This window comes from Lytechinus variegatus, chromosome 9 (assembly GCF_018143015.1).
Source record: "Lytechinus variegatus isolate NC3 chromosome 9, Lvar_3.0, whole genome shotgun sequence".
In the NCBI taxonomy this organism is placed as follows: Eukaryota; Metazoa; Echinodermata; class Echinoidea; order Temnopleuroida; family Toxopneustidae; genus Lytechinus; species Lytechinus variegatus.
In genome coordinates, this window is record NC_054748.1 from 31,190,985 (window position 1) to 31,210,558 (window position 19,574).

At 37.2% G+C, this 19,574-nt stretch overlaps 2 protein-coding genes across 2 annotated transcripts; one reads left to right on the plus strand and one right to left on the minus strand.

Moving 5' to 3' along the window:
* Positions 1 to 2,594: 2,594 nt before the first annotated feature.
* LOC121421645 lies at positions 2,595 to 5,904 on the minus strand. The gene is made up of 3 exons (XM_041616412.1): positions 5,783 to 5,904; positions 3,122 to 4,478; positions 2,595 to 2,950 (listed from the first exon to the last, which is right to left on the minus strand). The coding sequence occupies exon 2, from the start codon at positions 4,444 to 4,446 to the stop codon at positions 3,535 to 3,537; it is 912 nt and encodes a 303-aa protein (XP_041472346.1). The 5' UTR covers positions 4,447 to 4,478; positions 5,783 to 5,904; the 3' UTR covers positions 2,595 to 2,950; positions 3,122 to 3,534.
* A 1,987-nt stretch (positions 5,905 to 7,891) lies between these two features.
* On the plus strand, positions 7,892 to 18,960 carry LOC121421430 (prostaglandin reductase 1-like). Its single transcript, XM_041616122.1, has 9 exons — positions 7,892 to 8,103; positions 8,831 to 8,876; positions 11,321 to 11,371; positions 13,107 to 13,274; positions 13,887 to 14,004; positions 14,294 to 14,449; positions 16,336 to 16,441; positions 17,230 to 17,348; positions 18,600 to 18,960. The coding sequence occupies exons 1-9, from the start codon at positions 7,992 to 7,994 to the stop codon at positions 18,708 to 18,710; spliced, it is 987 nt and encodes a 328-aa protein (XP_041472056.1). The 5' UTR covers positions 7,892 to 7,991; the 3' UTR covers positions 18,711 to 18,960.
* Positions 18,961 to 19,574: the final 614 nt, after the last annotated feature.

Here is a 19,574-nt window from a genome sequence, read left to right on the forward strand (position 1 = left end):
CCTATTTTTCTCCCTCCCTTCTCAATCCATCACTCCTTTTTTCTGTAACTACACTTTTCCTTTTCTCCCGCCTCTCTCCAGTTTCTTCTATCATGAGTTACAAGTAAAAATTCAAACAAACCCCTGCAGTCTATTGTCTTGAAGCTAGAAAATTTCATTCTTTTTATTCAAATTTATTTTATCCTGCCCTGCTGAAAAGAATACAGTGTGGTTTTCTAGTGTGTTCATTTCGTGTTCACAGTGTGGAAAATAATGTGAATCATCTTCACACAGCCCATTACGTGAGGATACTGGTTACTCACACTGCAGGGATTCGCCGCCTGCGAAATTATTTTTCCCACAATAGTTCCGGAACCCAATATGAATATTCATGACTTGCGTCACTGTATCAATTTGATAAATGTTTAAAAATTGGATATAAATAAAACTAAGCCTAAAGCCTGTGGGTACCGGTAATTTGAGGGAGCTGTTTCATTCATATGGCAACGCGAACGACCTCGACCACGCGCACGCGTAGGTCTACTCTTATTCCGAAGAGACAAGCCATGAGTATTCATATTGGGGTCCGGAACTATATATGGGGGAAATCACTTCGCGCCCCGGCCCCGTGTGAGATAATCTCTACATTGATACACTTGAGCATTTTCATAGTGTGGATAATATTATCACAGTCTACATAAAAGGAGAATGAAACATTTGGAACAAAATAGCTTGTGTGAAAACAGAAAAATCAAAGAAACAGATCAACGAAAGTTTGAGAAAAATCGGACAAATAATGAGAAAGGTACGAGCATTTGAATATTGCGATCATTAATGCTATGGAGATCCTTACATTGGCAATGCGATAAAAATGTGTGATGTCACTTGTGAACAACTCCCCCCATTACTTAAGTATATATTTTAGTTAAACTGCCTATTCAATCATCTACCAGTAGATCATGTATTCTTTCTACAGTGCGTATCAAAAAAAGTTTACACTTTGAAAAATCCTGTAAAATTATATATTTGTAATATTCTGAGGATTGTTCCACATTTTAACATTGGTACAGGTCCATTAAAGCAAATGACGATATAACTGTCGAAAAATATTTCCGCTTGAGTGAGCACCACTTACTTTTGAAAAGTTAGTGAAAAATTATTTGCGCAGAAATTTTAAATACTTATGCGAATAAAAGTAGGCCTTAATCATGAAGAACACATGGAATTTAGCTGGTAAAATTGATTTGAAGATATCTTCAACATTGTTTGACTTGTTTCCTTGCCCAAAACACTTCGAAGAGTGCATTTCGCCCCACCCCACTCCCCCACTCACCGAGGCCATTGTGACGATATTTGCTTTACACTGAGCTCTGATTTACATGGAATGGCTTAAGCTTGATTTTAATTTTGTTAATCATTACTAAGCTTGGGAAAAGTGTGGAGAAACAAGTATTAAATGATAAATGAAATGTAAACCAACATTCAATGATAAAAACTTAGTGAAAAAATGCTGGAGTTCTCTGATATAAACTTTTGTTCAAATTCAGTTATGTCCTCAGATCCAGCTGGTACAAATAGGGAAAAAGGTTGTGCTTATTAAGTGTTGAAATTTCAATTTGGGTGGCAAAATTGTCACAAAATGCTTGAATGTATCCGTTTTATTCCAATTGACTAAAAGTGCAAGGGAAATGTATGATAAATCTTTCGTAGTGTAAGTTTGATTTCGTCTTTTCCCCTTGACACAGCATGAAAACGAGCATTTCTGCGCAGATTTCTGCGAGCTTTACAGAAATGGACAGTGCTCACTCAAGTGTAACATTCTGACAAAACTTTCATTGGATAGATGAGACCCAAACCCAAGATTATATGTGAAAAAATTACCCACATGTTGTATATTTTTGAATTCCAAGTGCTTTTTCAAAGTGTAAACTTTTTTTGATACGCACTGTATAGGAGGGCATGTAATACAGATTTTAAAAAATACATCATGGATAAAGAGTTTGTATCACCTTAAGAAAAAGCAGAAAGAGACATTTGGGGGTATTTTAAAGTCCATCAAAGGGAAAGTTGTTCACATGTGATAGCACACATCCTTGTCGCATTGCCAATTGGAGGATCTCTATAGCATTAGTGATTGCAATATTCAAATGCTCATAACGTTATCATTATTTGTCCGATTAGTGTCAAACTTTCGTTGATCTGTTTCTTTGATTTTTTTTTGTTTTCACACAAGCTATTTTGTTCCAAAGATTTCACTCTCCTTTAACGTGTACACACTGTGGAAACAAACACTGTGAAAGTCTCCATATGTAAATCACATCTGACACGTGCATTCAGTGTGAGATAATAATAATCATAACACTAACAATATAGGATTTGTATAGCGCACGTTTCGACCTTGCTAGGTGCTCAAGGCGCTTCTATATTACCCCGGCTACCGATTCTGGTGCGCACAGCTTTTTGAGGAATTACTTCCTGCCGGTACCCATTTACCTCACCTGGGTCGAGTGCAGAACGATGTGGATAAATTTCTTGCCGAAGGAAATTACACCATGGCTGGAATTTGAACCCACCGGCCCTCTGTTTCAAAGTCCGGAGACTAATCCACTGGGCCACAACGCTCCACGTGGATCACCTTCATATTATTATTTTTTTGCATTTCTACATTGCGCATTCCTCCACGTAGTTAGTTGTATGAACACACTGTGAACACACTGCTTTGCACTATATTGTTACCAACTGGGCTTGCATTTACCGTTATCATATTCATTGTAGGCCTATATTTGCATTATTAAACGCAAACAACATTAAGCTCACTACAACCAAGACAATAATAAAAAACAATTGCAGTAAAGAATCACATATTGTAAAGGTGATTTACGAGTTTGAAATTAATTTGGCCAAATAAAGGGTGGGGGAGGGGGTCAGTATTTGAGGATAATATAAAGATCGCTAATTTATCGATACAGGCCTGGGGACCGTTTCATGAAAGTTGTCAGCACTGACAAGTTGTCTTTCTCCGACAGTTACCATAGTAACAGTCAAAGGCCAGTGCCTTTCAGCCAATCAAAACCAAGGATTTCACTGAAATTGTCAGCACTGACAATTTAGTCAGTGCTGACATCTTTCATGAAACACCCACCAGTTCTCAACTTTATGTGCCTCGGGCCTATTAGAAAGATATAACGTTGTACATTTTACAGTCGGTTGTGATGAATTTTAAGGGTAATTAGCCCAATGATTGTAAGGCTTTTAAGGAAAATGGATTGTGATATTTGACTCATCAATTTAATTTGGTCTATACGTTCACAATGAACGACCGGTTAAATTGAATACATCTTCAATTACAATTTTGAAATTGAACTGGAAATTTACATTACCCCTGCAAGAAAAGGCATTCAGAATCTCAAAAAGCAACCGGAAACCCGAAAAAAATGAATAATTGGTCTAGTCTACCAACTAACAGAAGGATTTGCCGATCATTCATTTTTCGCGCTTCCGGTCACGTGATGAGAATGTTATTGAGACTTGATAAAGATAATATTCGATTAGAATTTATTTGCTATTGAACTGCATATTCACATTATCCATGGCACCATTCACCATGACACTGGGAAACTGGGGGAAATGGCGGGAAAAAGCATCCAGAACCTCATCACGTGACCGGAACCGCGTGACCTGTACCTGCCGGTCTTCGTCCTCTAGCAACAGTTTGACATCTTTGATGCACACGAGCCGACCATTGGGGAAGGCCAGGCAACGCAAGCTGGTGAGGAAATAAAGATCCGGATCTATCTCCGTGAAGACCTTCGTCATCCTGTTGTCAAAATGAGACACGGGAACTGATTGGTCAACGTGAATGCGGATGAATGAAATCCAGCCATCTTGGATGTATTCACGGTGAGAGATCGCTTCTGATTGGTGGGTTTCTTTGCAAAGCTGATAAATGATCACGTGACCTTGACGTACGAATCGATACCGTGTGTTGGAATCGGTATACACGGGCGATTGGTGCTCGAAATCAAGCGGGACCAAGCGAAGTATAGGAAAACCCATCCCGACATCAAAAATGTGCCGAGAACCTTTCTTAAGGATATTGTCAATGATTACAACGACGTGTATGTCAGTGTAGACGAGACAGTCGCCAGATACGAGATGGGCTTCGAATTCTAGAGCGCAAAGCAGCATCCAAGCGAAAAGGTTGAGTTGATAACAGAGCCCTCCTTCTTTAGAAGTGACACTCTTCTTGATGTCGGCTGATGTTGGTAAACTCCGAGCATCCGGAGGAGTTGAAAGAGCTTTGACAGTCTGGTAAGGGACGTGATGCGAGAAAGCTTTGAAGAATTCGTTGAGGAAAGCGATCTTATCTGTCTTGAGCTTTGATAGTGCGGACTCAAGATTCAAGACATCTTGTAGGAAAGACAGGGCTTCTTCCCGAGTTATCTTGTAGTCGTTTGCAGATGCCATATTGGTTGACTGAACGGAATTTCCTGTTCGTCCTGAAACATTAATGAGAAGTTACAAAGACATATTATTAGGTAATCTGTCAATTGACAGATTAAATATTTATTTCGTACGAATTTTCTTTTTTATTTATTCTTTATTTCTATTTTTCCATCCTTTTCTTGTTCCCATAAAATCTCCAAAACTATCATCAATTTTCTTCAAAATATTATCATGTCATGTGTATGAAACAAGCTCAAGGATCATCGTGACGATATTGTGATCTGAAACTGGATAATGATTTATATACAGAACAAGCTGTCTATCTGAATAAACATGCGCGCGTTTCAGATTTCGACCTCGAATTTGGGCATTCTAAATACCTTTTTATCATGAACATCAATAAAGCGAGCGCGAAGTGCGAGCTTAAAATATTCGATATTCCGATCTGAAAAAGGGTCAATTTAAGTTAAGGCTTCCTACTTAAGCGCTTCAGGGGATCCTGCATTCCTACCCCACACCACAATATTTTGATCGTTCGCGTGTTGGATAGTGGAGCAGACCAGATTCTCAACAAGAAGTTTGGAGCTTCAACAAAAGCAATTGAAAATGGCTGATTTAGACCATAAAAGATATTTTTACAGAACACTTTTTCCAAACAAAATTGTAAATCAAACAAAATAATGAAAGTTCGATTTCCGAGCTGAAATATGTTTTGCATATTGACTACTACTACTACTGCTACTACTACTACTACTACTGCTACTGCTACTACTACTACTACTACTGCTACTACTACTACTACTACTACTACTACTACTACTACTACTGCTGCTGTTGCCGCTACTACTTTAATTACTACTACTACTACTACCTAAATTAACCGAAAGTCCTACAAGTCAAATACCTCCCTTAACAATACTAGAACATTGGACATAACAGATTCATTAATTTTTATTTAGGTTTATATTTCTTTGTATTCTATGTTAATTTTTTTATAATTATAATCATGTTATATTATACTGTTTTAGTAATAGTAAATTTAGTAATATTCATGTGCCATAAAGACAGGTTGTAGATTGCTTTTCTTGTTGTCACCTCAACTTGATTTTAAGTTGATAAAATCAAATGAAATGATTAAAAATGAAATGTATCAAGAATATTACGAATCTGTTCCGTTATTTGTACGATAAAATGGTAAATAACATTCATCAGGAAGTCAAACAAAACAATACTACAAAATGACAAATGGAAATAATCATTATTACAAATTGAAAATGGTTTGATATTACCATAGAAATTTGACAACTGGATGAATCAATGCCATATTTGATGAAAACAAATATACGAATTTACATACCACAATTACGTTGTCGACAAGAACAAATTGCATTTAGATTTAATGAGCTTGTGTCCAGTCGTGCAAATGTAATATATTTTCAGTGAGAATCACATGATGTTGTTTTACAATCTGCAGTTGTCTAGGCGCGGTAAAATACAACAACCTTGCTCTTAATTCATGCCATAATAGGCCTATGAATTCTTATATAGGCGTGCTATGATTCCTCAGTAGCTAGCCGAAACCAACTCGAGACCGATAAATCCCCCATAACTATGATAACGAGACAATAGGTGTATATCACCAGTTTAGATGTAATGGTCAAGTTCACATCTTAGAGATAAAGGTCAAGTTTGCACTCCTAAGCTATAATGTGATAATAATATAGATTCCATAATCTAATTCTATCATAGGCCTACTTAATGAGGTAATTGCCCCCATGTGTGTCCGCCATCCCGGTCCACGAAATGAAAGAAAAAATGGAGAGAGAGAAAGAGAGAGAGGGGGCGGGGGAGGGAGAACATTAGTAAAAGAGAGTAAAAAGAGAGAATATATTGTTTCTCTTCTAATTCCTGAAGATAAAAATGCAAAGTCCTTGTTTTAATAATCAGCCAATCTAATATGCCTGTAACGCAATGTAAAATGTAGTACAGTGTACATGTATTTGAGGGAACTTTTACCCACAAAGCATTAAAGGCCTTTCTTTAAGTTCTCTTATTTCATTTCATATTTTCATGTATTTGTTTATTGGCATATTATGTGATAATCGTGTATGTTATACTTTGTAAATGTCTTTTTGTCGAAATGAAATACATTTTATTTAAAAAAGAAATGACAGTGGTTTTGGGGTTTTGAAACGGTTATCCTCTCTTAAATCGAAATTCAATTTTGTGATAGACTTTCAGATAATTTTCAGAGTATGATATCGAATTTCACTCCTTTCCTTTCTTTCTATTTAATTTATATTTCATTAGTGAATGCGGAAGTTTTTATGGAAGGGGGGGGGCAGGGTTCAATTACAAAGTAATTGATCAGTTACGTAATTAATTACATTTTTTAAGTAATTGTAATTTGTCATTGAAATTTTTGAAGGGAAAGTAATTGTAATTGAAAAATTGTAATGGACTTATATTACTGTCAATTACTTTTAATTACATTCAATTACGTAACTTTATAACTTAATTCATTATTCAATTATACTCTGGATTGCTTACTTCTCTTTTTTCCTTAGCTATGTTTCTATTACATACAATAGTATCCTTTCTGGTAGATATTACCCGTGAACTGAAATTGAGTGTATAGGCCTATAACTCTTAACACGAAGCATTTTCGTGTAATATGTCGTTGAACTTTGATACATCAAGTTCAAACACAAGAGAGCTCATGAAGGGGGATGCCGGCTGGTCTATAGTCCGGGTACATACTGGATTGCATTAAAAGAGGGGGAATGCTCCTCAGGGAGGGGATATATATTTCACTACCGGTAGTCAAATATATTGCTGTAGCAGCTGTACACACCCATGACCCCCCCCCAAAAAAAAAAAAAAAAAAAAAACGGGTTTAAAGTTAACTTGCCAAACGTGTTTAGGGTATGTTTTTTCCCCCAAAGCTTTTTCCCCGAGGTCATATTTTGGCGACAACTTGTTCAGGGGCCAAAATGTGTAAATAAAGTACGCGAAAAACTTGTTTAGGGGGTTATTTTGAACACAGATAAAAAAAATGTTTAGCATGTTTAGAGGGTGTTTGGAAATTCCTTGGTTACGCGCGAGTACAGCAATATATTTACCACCCCCGGGGGGTAGGCTCCCCAGGGGCAGGCAAGTAAATAAATAGGTATAGGCCTATATTGGGAGCGCATCCCACGAAAGAGATATGGATTTTGAAAAGGAGTGGAAGACCTAACCAGTTTAAAAGAAATTAAAGGATTTATTTATTTCGGTTAGTGAGGGAGAAACGTCTGTGACAGATGTACCCCTATCGACCCCTCTCACTCGGTTTTCACGCCATTCTGAGTCGGATTATCACATGTGAAATCGTACTACGACCCTTAAATCTCTGACTTTGACTATTCACTTGTCGGGATCGTAAGATAAATACTGAAACCTGCAGTGTAGTTTGTTCCGGCTTTCCCACACATTCTTCAGACCTATAAATTACACACAACCTGCTATAGGAGGTCAAGATCGAGCAACAGTATCGGATAGCCAGAGCACGTGCGGTGGATGGTAAAATGGCTGCTACAACGGGAAAGCGTATCGTGCTCGCCAAAGCTTTTGATGGTGATGTTACGGAGAGAAATTTTCGCATAGAATCTATTCAGGTTGACGCTCCTCAAGATGGAGGTAGGAATGATCTTTCTCTTTTTTGTAAGATTGATTGCATTGATTACATGATTTTGAATAATTGAATATAAATGAAAAACAAAATTACATTTATGATTTTTTTTAAATAATAATTTGTAGTGGTCTTTAAACATTTTTAATGGGTGACAATCATAACCTACGTAACATTAAAAAAAGTAATGTGTTATCATTTATTTTCAATATGTTTCTATTGATGTGGAAGAGCTGTGGTGTAGTGGTTCCGACTCTTGCCTTGTAAACAGAGGGTCGTGTGTTCGAATCCCACCGCGGTCTAGCGTCCTTTCGCAAGGCGTTAATCTACACTTTGCCACTCTCGACCACGTGCTTAATGGGTACCCGGACGAAAGCGAAATATGTTGTATGTTTGATTTGATTTTGCCAGCGCCATAATAAGGCTGCGATCAATGCAAGGAATGCTCCCCAGGGAGTGGAAATTATGCATTTTTCGTGCAGGATTAAAATGAATCCAATGACAGGGGTAATAATATGCTGTAACGCGCTTTGAGCCATTCTGGGAAAAGCGCTTTATAGAAATTGGCTATTATTATCATCATTGTTATTATTATTAAGAAATGCATGGAAAGGTCATTGTGACGTTTAGCATGAATATGTCTGCAGGAGAAAGAATATAGGTCTTCATTTGATTAATTGCAATGCATTTTTTTTAAATCATAATCGTATTTTTTCCCGTTTAATCATTTTGCAGAGGTGTTGCTTGAAGCTGTTTATCTCACAGTCGATCCCTATATGAGGTGAAATCCTTGGTTCTATTTTCTTTTTTCGTCATAAGTCTCTATAAGAACATGTTGATTGAAGTGCATGTATCCTTGGAGGGCTACAGGGGCCGCGGAACCGGGGAAGGCTGGGGGCTTCAGCCCCCCCCCCCCCCCATTTTGAAAACCGTTCAGCGGCCCCTGGGCTATATGTACCCGTCTATTCTGTTTCAAATACACAATCAGCGCCACGGGCAGGGGGCAACCGTCCTTGATGATTTTTCAAGACTTGTGGGAGGGAAAAAGAGGTGAAAAGCTGGATAGGGGAGAAAAGGAAAGGAAGAAGAGTATAAAAAGTATATGATGTCTACATAAACTCCCCACCCAGGTGTAGTAAATGGGTACTGGTAGAAAGACATTCTTTGAATGCTCGAGCACTTGGTCAGGGTAGCCGTGCTATACATCGGGGTAATGAGTATGCAGAGCTTACAAATATTGTATTAATGTTATATAAATGTTTCTTATTACACATGTGTATTCATCAAAAAATTATGAGGTCACTAATTTTTCGGCCATTTTGCCTCTTTCCTTGCACCACCCCTATTTCTACTTTTAACGGAGCTCCATATATAAATTTGAGGTGTTTGAGAACCATTTTTTTTTGTTTGTCAATTTTTTTTACCTGTGTCCATCTCCCAAAATTCAGGTGGACCCCCCCCCTAAAATTTTTGCCTTCCCGCTGCCAATGAACATGTGAATATTATGGGCCATGGAAGGAAATATCGATTGCAAGTCTTTTAATTAATTGTAAATTTGCGATTGATTGTTGATCAACTCCTTACACTAACAAAAATGAGTCAATATGCTACAGATCGAATCGATCTATAACTTGTAAGTTTGCAACTAAAATTTGAAATTGATTGAAAATACTTTCTTGCAGCCCCCCCCCCCCCCCTCCTTTAGACTAAATGGGTGTCGGTCTAAAGCCTATACCTTAAAACGTTGAACATACAATTTTACTATAAGGCTAATGGTTATTATCAACGTGGAGCGTTGTGGCCCAGTGGATTAGTCTCCAGACTTTGAAACAGAGGGTCGTGGGTTCGAATCCCAGCCACGGCGTAATTTTCTTCGGCAAGAAATTTAACCACATTGTGCTGCACTCGACCCAGGTGACGTGAATTGATACCTGGCAGAAATTTATTTCTTGAATTTTAGTCCATGTAATTACGGCTGCTAAGCCACAGCTGGAGTAATAATATCCAAGTCCTTTGGAAGCGCATAGAGACATTATTCATAATTTTGATATGCGCTATACAAGAACCGTATATTATTATTATCATTATTAGACAAACTCATATTGATAAGGTACGAGTAGATCATATGGGGTTAGACCAGACAGAAATTAAAGGTCAAGTCCACTTCAGAAAAATGTTTATTTGAATCTATAGAGGAAAATCAGACAAGCACAATGCTGAAAATTTCATCAAAATTGGATGTAAAATAAGAAAGTTATGACATTTCAAAGTTTTGCTTATTTTTATAAACAAAATAGTTATATGAACGAGCCAGTTACATCCAAATGAGAGTCGATGATGTCACTCACTCACTATTTCTTTTGTTTTTTTATTGTTTGCATTATACAATATTTCAATTTTTACGAATATGATGATTAGGACCTCCTTGCCTGAAGTACAAAATGTTGAAATAATAATAAAATACAAAATAAATAGTGAGTGAGTGATGTCATCTGTTCCCTCATTTGCATACCGACCGAGATGTGAATATAACTGTTTTATGAAATGAAGTGAAACTTTCATTTGTTTTTATTTTACATCACATTTCATCATCAAAATTGTGATGAAATTTTCAGTGTTATACTTGTTGAATTTTTCTCTTTTTATTCAAATCAAGTGTTTTTTGGGGGTGGACTTGTCCTTTAATAACAATGAGTCTGCAATAAATCCATATTGGGCGAAGTTCGAGTGGTGACGGTTATGATAATCTGGTAACAACATGGTGTAAAACAAATAGACCCAGACGGATGTCATATCCGTAACTTCGATGTTATATGCAAAGTAAGACAATTATCTCATTGATATTTACAAGGAGCAGATCATGCTTCCATTGAGTTTTATGAAGAGATTAGATACATAAGGTTATAGAAGACATTTCAAACACAATTTTGTGTGTTCTCCTATGGAGAATTTTCCAATTGAGTCACATTAGTTATGGTGATTATATCCATTCTGGGAGACTTCAAATCAAGAAATGATGGAAGGCCTGAACTATTATTAGCTCTATCATTTTGTATTTAATAGAAAGAAAGAAAAAAAATAATTTCATGAGTGTCTCTAGTTCGTTGTATTACACAGTAAAGGCGCTTAGAATGATGGTTGACTATTTCCAGCCTGAATATTTCAATAAACACCCCCTTCTCCTCGGCATCATAACCTTTTCGTTTTCTTTGTCTTTTTTTTCAGAGTATGGGGGATCCAGGAAGGCGAGCTGATGGTTGGAGAACAAGTGGCCAAGTAAGATACTGTTAAAGGTCAATATCACCCCAGAAAAATGTTGATTTGAATAAAAAAAAAATGAAACTAGCATAACGCTGAAAATTTCATCAAAATCGGATGTAAAATAAGAAAGTAATGACATTTTTAAGTTCCACTTATTTTTCACAAAACAGTGATATGCACAACTGAGTTACATGGAAATGAGACCGTCGATGAAGTCCCTCACTCACTATTTCTCTTGTTTTTATTGTTTGAATTATACAATATTTCATTTTATACAGATTCGACAATAAGGACCAACATGACTGAACCATATAGTATTAAACAAATCAATGCTAATTCCACATGTTAAGGGAAGAATTAATCGTTGATTCACTTGACAATAATGCGAAAATTATACTATTTCATATTTCACATAATAAAATACAAAAGGAATAGTGAGTGGATGACGTCATCTGTCTCCTCATTTGCATACCCACAAGGATGTGCATAGAACTGTTTTGTGAAATGAAGCGAAACTTTAAAATGTCATAACCTTCAAATTTTACATCCGATTTTGATGAAATTTTCAGTGTTATGCTTGTTGGATATTTCTCTTTTTATTCAGGTCGACTTTTTGTTGGGGTAGACTTGTCCTTTAAATTCTTGCATTCACGGGGAAGCCAATGTTCAGGATGGAAAGGACATTGTGTCTCACATGCACAGTGTCTACTATCGTGTGGAAAATTGTGGAACACACATGGTTAACATTTTGAGCATATCAACATTGTGAATTACATAGTCCAATGTAAGTGAACACACCATGAACACTCACACTGGAAATGTGTCTACAGTGTAGAATTTTCCTCACACTGTCGAACATTTCAACAGTGTGAATAGCATTTTCACATAGTCCACTGTGTAAACAGACTCTGGACATCAATACTGTATAGAAGCATCCACAACGTTATCCTCATACTGTTATATTTGAGTATTTTAACAGTGCGAATTACATCTTGTCACAGTCGACTATATCAACACACTGTGGACAGTGCACACTCGCACTTACAGGTGTATAGAATGTGAAGTACTATTCACGCTGTTAAACTTGAGCTTTGAATCACACATTCACAAAGTCCACCCTGTGGGCACATTGTGAACACTCACAATGCTGTAGAAGTGTCCTCATTATGGAATTACCTTCACACTGTTAGATTTGAGTATTTGAACAGTGTGAAACACATCTCAGCATACAATACACTATGAAAACAATGTGTTGTGAACAGTAGACAACAACTCTTTATATATGTGTCCACAGTGTGAACATATCTTCACGTTTTTTTCTTGTGTGAATCATATCTTCACACAGTGCCCTGTGTTAACACACTGTGAACAGTGAAAACAATTCACGCTGCTAGATTTGAGCATTTTAGCAGTGTGAAACACATCTTTACACAAAGTCCACAATGTGAACACAGTGTGAACAAAATCTGAATACACTATGTGATTTTGTGTTCTTGACAACTGGATGGATTGCATAGATTTTTATGCTCATTGTGAGCACCAAGGAGAGAATAGTGATATAGGGTAGTTGCAATGACAAGCCATACTTTAAGCACCCACGTGATACACTTTTAACCAATCGTAATCCATGATTCATAATGTGTTTCAAATTTAATAATAATCATGATAATGCTGATTCGTGGTTTGTGTAAAATGATTACACATATTGGTAAGCGTGCTCTCTCTGTCTCTCTCCCTCTCTCCTGATCAGGGTTCTGGCGAGTCGGGATAAGAATATCGCCGTCGGTTCCTTGGTACAGGCACAAAGTGGATGGACAACACATTCCGTCGCCAAAGGAAGTGACGTCACACCGATACCGTCATTTACGTCACCCGATTGGCCAAAATCACTTGCACTCGGTGTGTTAGGTATGCCTGGGTACGTATTCACACTCTGATTGGACGATTTCATACGATGACTTTTTTCTTTTTAACTAAATTTGAAGAAAAAAGTATGATTTCCTCATCTGTTTTTCCGATTATTCATGGATAGAACTTCAACGAATTCGTCATTTATTCATAATTCCTTATGATATATGCATGCTTCATTGTCCAATATTGATTGTTTCTTTGAACCTTTCTTGCATTTTAGGCAGTAATCATGAACATAACCTGTTTATCCAAATAGGCAAAAGACACGCTGGCCAAGATTGCACCTCACGGCAAGAAAGCATACTTGTTCTTTGACAGCAGGATAAAGGAGCATTGCACATTAAATGCCTTGCTCACAGGCATAGGTGCCGCGGCTGGGGATCGAACCCCGGCCCTTTTTATGTATAGCCATGCAGGCGCCTTAGACCACTCGGCCACGGCACCTCCACTGGTTCTTGTTGCAGCAGGCCTTTGTGTTCATTTTTTCTACGACTCTCTATGGTTTTTTCCCTTGTTAACTACTCTCATTCCATTATGACAGTGTAAACCTGTATGAGAACATGAATCGAATTGATTTCTGGGAGTCTTTTTTTCGTTTGTGTTTATTTGTTTTTTTTAGAAAAACGGCCTACTTTGGGTTCCTGGACAGCTGTCGTCCTAAATCAGGCGAAACTGTGGTGGTCAGTGGAGCCGCTGGAGCAGTGGGTGCCGTAGTGGGACAGATAGCCAAAATAAAGGTAAGTGGACATTTCAGCCAGAGAATAATTGTTCTCTAATCATACCCTGTCCCTTTTAAAAATGAATTAAACCAACAATCACTTTGAGGCCTTCTATCCTTGTAAATAAATACCGAACAACTTCTAATAAAACCGAAAAGAAAAATCTTGACACTTCCCCCTAAAAAAGGTTAAAAAGCATGAAAAAGACATGTACAAGGAAAGTTTGAAAGCAAATGGAAATACTGTTAAAATGTGATTTGCTTTTTATGAAATCATAGATGTTCAATATATTGAGTTTATTTCACAGGGATGTAAAGTGATTGGTTTTGCCGGGTCTGATAAGAAGGTCCAATACCTGAAGGAGATCGGATATGACGTAGCAATTAACTATAAGACTATGGGAGACCTGGACAAGACTCTCAAAGAAGCGGCACCCAAAGGCATCGATTGTTACTTCGATAACGTAAGTAATATATCTGCTAGATTGGACAGTGTTCCACAGTGTGTCCAACACACTAATACACTGTGAACACACTGTGTTCACAGTGCCTTCAGTGTGTTCAAAGTGTGTTTAGAGTGTGTATACAGCGTGTCACATATTGTGTCCCAAAGTGTATCCACAGTATTCTCAGTGTGTTTACAGTGTATTCACAATGTGATCCTAGCGTGTACACAGTGTGTTCACAATGTGTACACAGACATGTATTCACGGTGTGTCCCATAGTGTATTCTCAGTATGTTCACAGTGTGTACACAGTGTATTCATAATGTGTACACAGACATGTAATCACGGTGTGTCCCATAGTGTATTCTCAGTGTGTTCACAGTGTGTACACAGTGTGTACACAGACATGTAATCACGGTGTGTCCCATAGTGTATTCTCAGTATGTTCACAGTGTGTACACAGTGTGTTCACAATGTGTACACAGACATGTAATCACGGTGTGTCCCATAGTGTATTCTCAGTGTGTTCACAGTGTGTTCACAATGTGTACACAGACATGTAATCACGGTGTGTCCCATAGTGTATTCTCAGTGTGTTCACAGTGTGTACACAGTGTGTTCACAATGTGTACACAGACATGTATTCACGGTGTGTCCCATAGTGTATTCTCAGTATGTTCACAGTGTGTACACAGTGTATTCATAATGTGTACACAGACATGTATTCACGGTGTGTCCCATAGTGTATTCTCAGTGTGTTCACAGTGTGTACACAATGTGTTCATAATGGCCCGTATTCTGAAGTCGGGTTTAACTTAAACTCGGGTTTAAAGTTGTGGTTTAAGTATGGATAGCCAATTGTTACATAATCACTAACAGTAGAGACATCAAACTTCAGCTCATTCGGCTCTCAAATCATTTATAATTGTGTAGGAAGTATAAATAAATGATTGTCTTCACCATCGATGAATCAGGAAAGAGCACAGTAAACATAACAAACATACAACTTAAAACATAAAACTTAAAAAATTAATACTTCTGGCTTTCCATACCTAAACCACAACTTTAAACCCGAGTTTAAATTAAACCCGACTTCAGAATATGGGCCAATGTGTACAAAGCGTGTCACTAATTGTGTCCCAAAGTGTATTCACAGTTAGTTTCATAGTCTATTCAGAGTGTGTCATAATGCGTTCACAGTGGGTACACAGTGAGTTCAAAGTGTCCCATATAGTGTGTTACAGTATGTTCCACAGTTGGTCTTAAGGTGTGAAAGACAGTGTGAAAGACAGTGTGAAATCATCTTCACACAGTGAAACCTATAAGCATTCGAACAGTGTGAATTACCGTCTTCACCGATGCAGCGATCTCTATATGGACGCACTGTGAAATTTCACACTGTGGAGGTTTGCACAGTGTGAAATTATCTTCACACCGTAAGATTTTCAGCATCTTAAGAGTGTGAATTACATCTTCATTATGTGAACACTCTGAACACACTCAGCACTGTTGAGGTATCCATCGTTATCATCCTCTCCACCATCTTATCATCATAATCACAACCTTCACCACCTCAATCTTGATCATGTTGATCGTCATCGTCGCCATGTCCCTCTTCATTGCCGTCATCATCACCAAACTTCTAATCCCCACTTCAACTTCTAATTTTCCTGATTTGCCTTTCTCCACTCGTAAACCTTTATTCATGGTGGCATTCTACTACATATTTGAGGGCTTATCACGACGTCATTTATGTTGCAGTGATAATTTGTTATTGTTTTTAAGGCTACTGGTATTTAAAAACATGCTATATTTCATGTTATCCAATGCCTCTCAGTTTCCCTCTTTGTAATTATTTTTTTAGGTTTAGTATGAAATGTCACGCGTTTACATTATCTTTTCAGGTTGGTGGAGAGTTTTCGAGTACTGTGTTATACAACATGAATGTTAAAGGCCGTGTATGTGTGTGTGGGTCTATTAGTGCTTACAACGCCAAGGTCCGCCCAAAAGGTATGTACATTTACAACAATTTCAATATATTCCTTTGTATATTTTCTTGGTCATGCATGATTTTTCTCAGAGGTGCGTTTCGAGGAAGGGGGAAGAGGGCGACGTACATTTACGAGGATGCCTGAATATTAAAAGCGATAACCCTTTTTGTGAGGACACAAGTTGAACAATTTCTGTGCGCCTCTAATTGAACAATTTCTCTGCCCCCCCCCCCCCCATCATGAAATCCTAGATCCGACGGTACATATTGAATATAGAAGATTCATCTTATAAAAAGTATTGATTACAGTTTGTGGTAAGTCTGTATTTAACTTTTAATGTGTCTAAAGTGTAATTTACACGACATGATAATAAAGAACCCAATAATGATCTTCCTTGTTAATACGACGGTCACACGTCGGGCAAATCGACTTCTTACCCACCACCTATTGACGCTTTTATTAATTACCCACCATTGTCGGTTAGGTTTTGATTTGTATGACTATTTCACTTTTTTGTAGTTTTAGAAATCAAGTTACAACCACTTTACTTATCTTCATAGCAAGTATTGTGCAACCAGCATTACATCGGCAACGTTTACACATATTTAAAAAGTATTAACCACTACACTATATCTGTCTTAATAGCGAGTATTGTCCAACCAGCGATAAATCGGCAACGTTTACCTATATTTAGAGAGTAACAACCACTATGTGTGTTCATATGTTGCAAATATTTTTCAACCAGCATTAAATCGGCAACGTTTACACATATTCAAAAAGCATTAACCACTATATTTGTCTCAATAGCGAGTATTGTCCAACCAGCGATAAATCGGCAACGTTTATCAGTTCAAGGTATGATGGTGTATGATTATAAGGAGAGGTTCCCGGAAGCCTTGAAAGACATGATGGAGTGGATCCAACAGGTATGTATCATCAAATATAAATCGCCATTACACGAACAATGTATACGTGACACAATGTGACTCGGTATGACACAGTGTGTTCAAAATGTGTCACAGTGTGTTCGGTGTAAATTCTTAGCAGTGTTACAATAATTCCACTGTGTGTTCACATGGTGGATTGCGTGAAATTAGGACTGACGCTGGTAAAATACTGCAAATGAAAGAGTGTGGAGACAATTCCACACTGTATGTATGTATTCAACACGCAGAAGTCGCAATGTCAATTAAGAACACAGTAGTTCGGTGTAGCAGTGTTAAAATAATTCCATACAGTGTGTTCACATGGTGGACTGTGTGAAGTTGGGACTCACATTGATAAAATACGGCAAGTTAAAGAGTGTGAAGACAAATCCACACTGTATGTATGTATTCAACACGCAGAAGTCGCAATATCAATTAAAAACACATTGTGTTCAGAATATGTCACATAGGCCCGTATTCTGAAGTCGGGTTTAACTTAAACTCAGGTTTAAAGTTGTGGTTTAAGTATGGACAACCTAATAAATTAAAACTTTGATACTTTTGGCTTACCATACTTAAACCACAACTTTAAACCTGAGTTTAAGTTAAACCTGACTTCAGAATACGGGCCATAGTGTTCTGTGTAGCAGTGTAAACACAATCCCACACAGTGTGATCACATAGTGGACTAAGTTGGGACTCACACTGATAAATACTGCATATTAAACTGTGGAAGCAAAATTCCACACTGTGGATATACCTCTACATTGTGAGCATCCACAATGTATTCAGGCAGTTGACCATGTAAGGTGGAAAAATGCGATTTGCACTGTTAAAGTACTGGAATTTAAGAGTGTGAAGGCTATTCCTCAGTGGACACCTCTACATTGTGCTACAATGTGAATGTTCACAATGGGCAGCTTACATATATATGGACATATATAGATTCCAGGTTGGTGTTAAATCAACACCGGAGTTTTTTCAGTGAGTGCACCGGCTCTGCTTCTTGTTGACTCCCGATTTCTTTTAATTTTCAATATATCTACTATTTACTGTTTTACATGTTATGTTGCATGATTTTCTGTTTGTGTTCATCTTCTATTCATAATTTTGTTTACTGAAGAAGAAAATTAAAATTGTTTAAATGAAAATAAATCTTGAATACTGTAATCCATGCAGAAATTTACTTCCAATGTTGTTTCTCTGACCTTCATTTCTTCTCTTTTTTTTCAATGATTTATTTTTTCTTAGGGTAAACTCAAGTACCAAGAACACGTCACGAATGGATTTCAGAATACCCCCAAGGCTTTCATGCAACTTTTCACAGGAGAAAACTTTGGAAAGGCCATCATCAAAATATAGTCCTCTCTGGGTACCTGCGGATAGGCCACGCCGAAAATGCCGCCCACCGTCAACTATTCCTATAACTATTACACTCTATAAATTTCAAGGATTTATAAATACACGCAGATCAGCATTTAGTGACAACTGACCAGCCAAATTACTTTAAAGGATTAACCTTTATTGATTACTTGAAGTCATATGTTAAAATCCAAAAAGTTTCTAATTTGAATCGAATATTGGTCACTATTCGTCTGTTGATTTCTGAACTTCATTTGCCATTGTTTTGTTTTTGAAAATACAATTTTGTCATCAATGAATTCAAAGGAAAACACATGTTTTCTGTAATATGACAGCTTTGCCTTCGTTAATTTTGAATTTTCACTGTTTTGTAAACTTTACTCCTATCTTTTTTTCTTTACAAATTTTTTTGCGAAAAAATCTCAAAACATGGCTTTAAATTTGGCTTGAATTTGGTCGCCAATAATTGCGCTATCTTAAACCTGATACAGCTCTACGCTTGTTGATCTGAAGCGCCACCGCATGATCTCGAAAAAGAAAAGATTAATAGTAAAAAGTGTTAGTGCCAAAATAATTGAATACGTAATTTAATCAGGTTGTGTTAAAAGCACATGTACGTTATATTTTGTTGTGTATTTTTGTTTTCAACTACGCACCGAGCATCATTCCTTGTCATGCTGTAGATGGTAGTAGGTTTATCCCATGCAATTGGTACATGAAATATTTATTCCAGAATTTATATGATGTTGTAATGTATGTAACCTTTATTAACGTGATGGACATGCTGCCTTTCAAGTGAATTAAATGAGATGAGAAAAAGATTTGAGAGATAGAAAAAGAAAAACTTTAATTTAGTTTCTATTT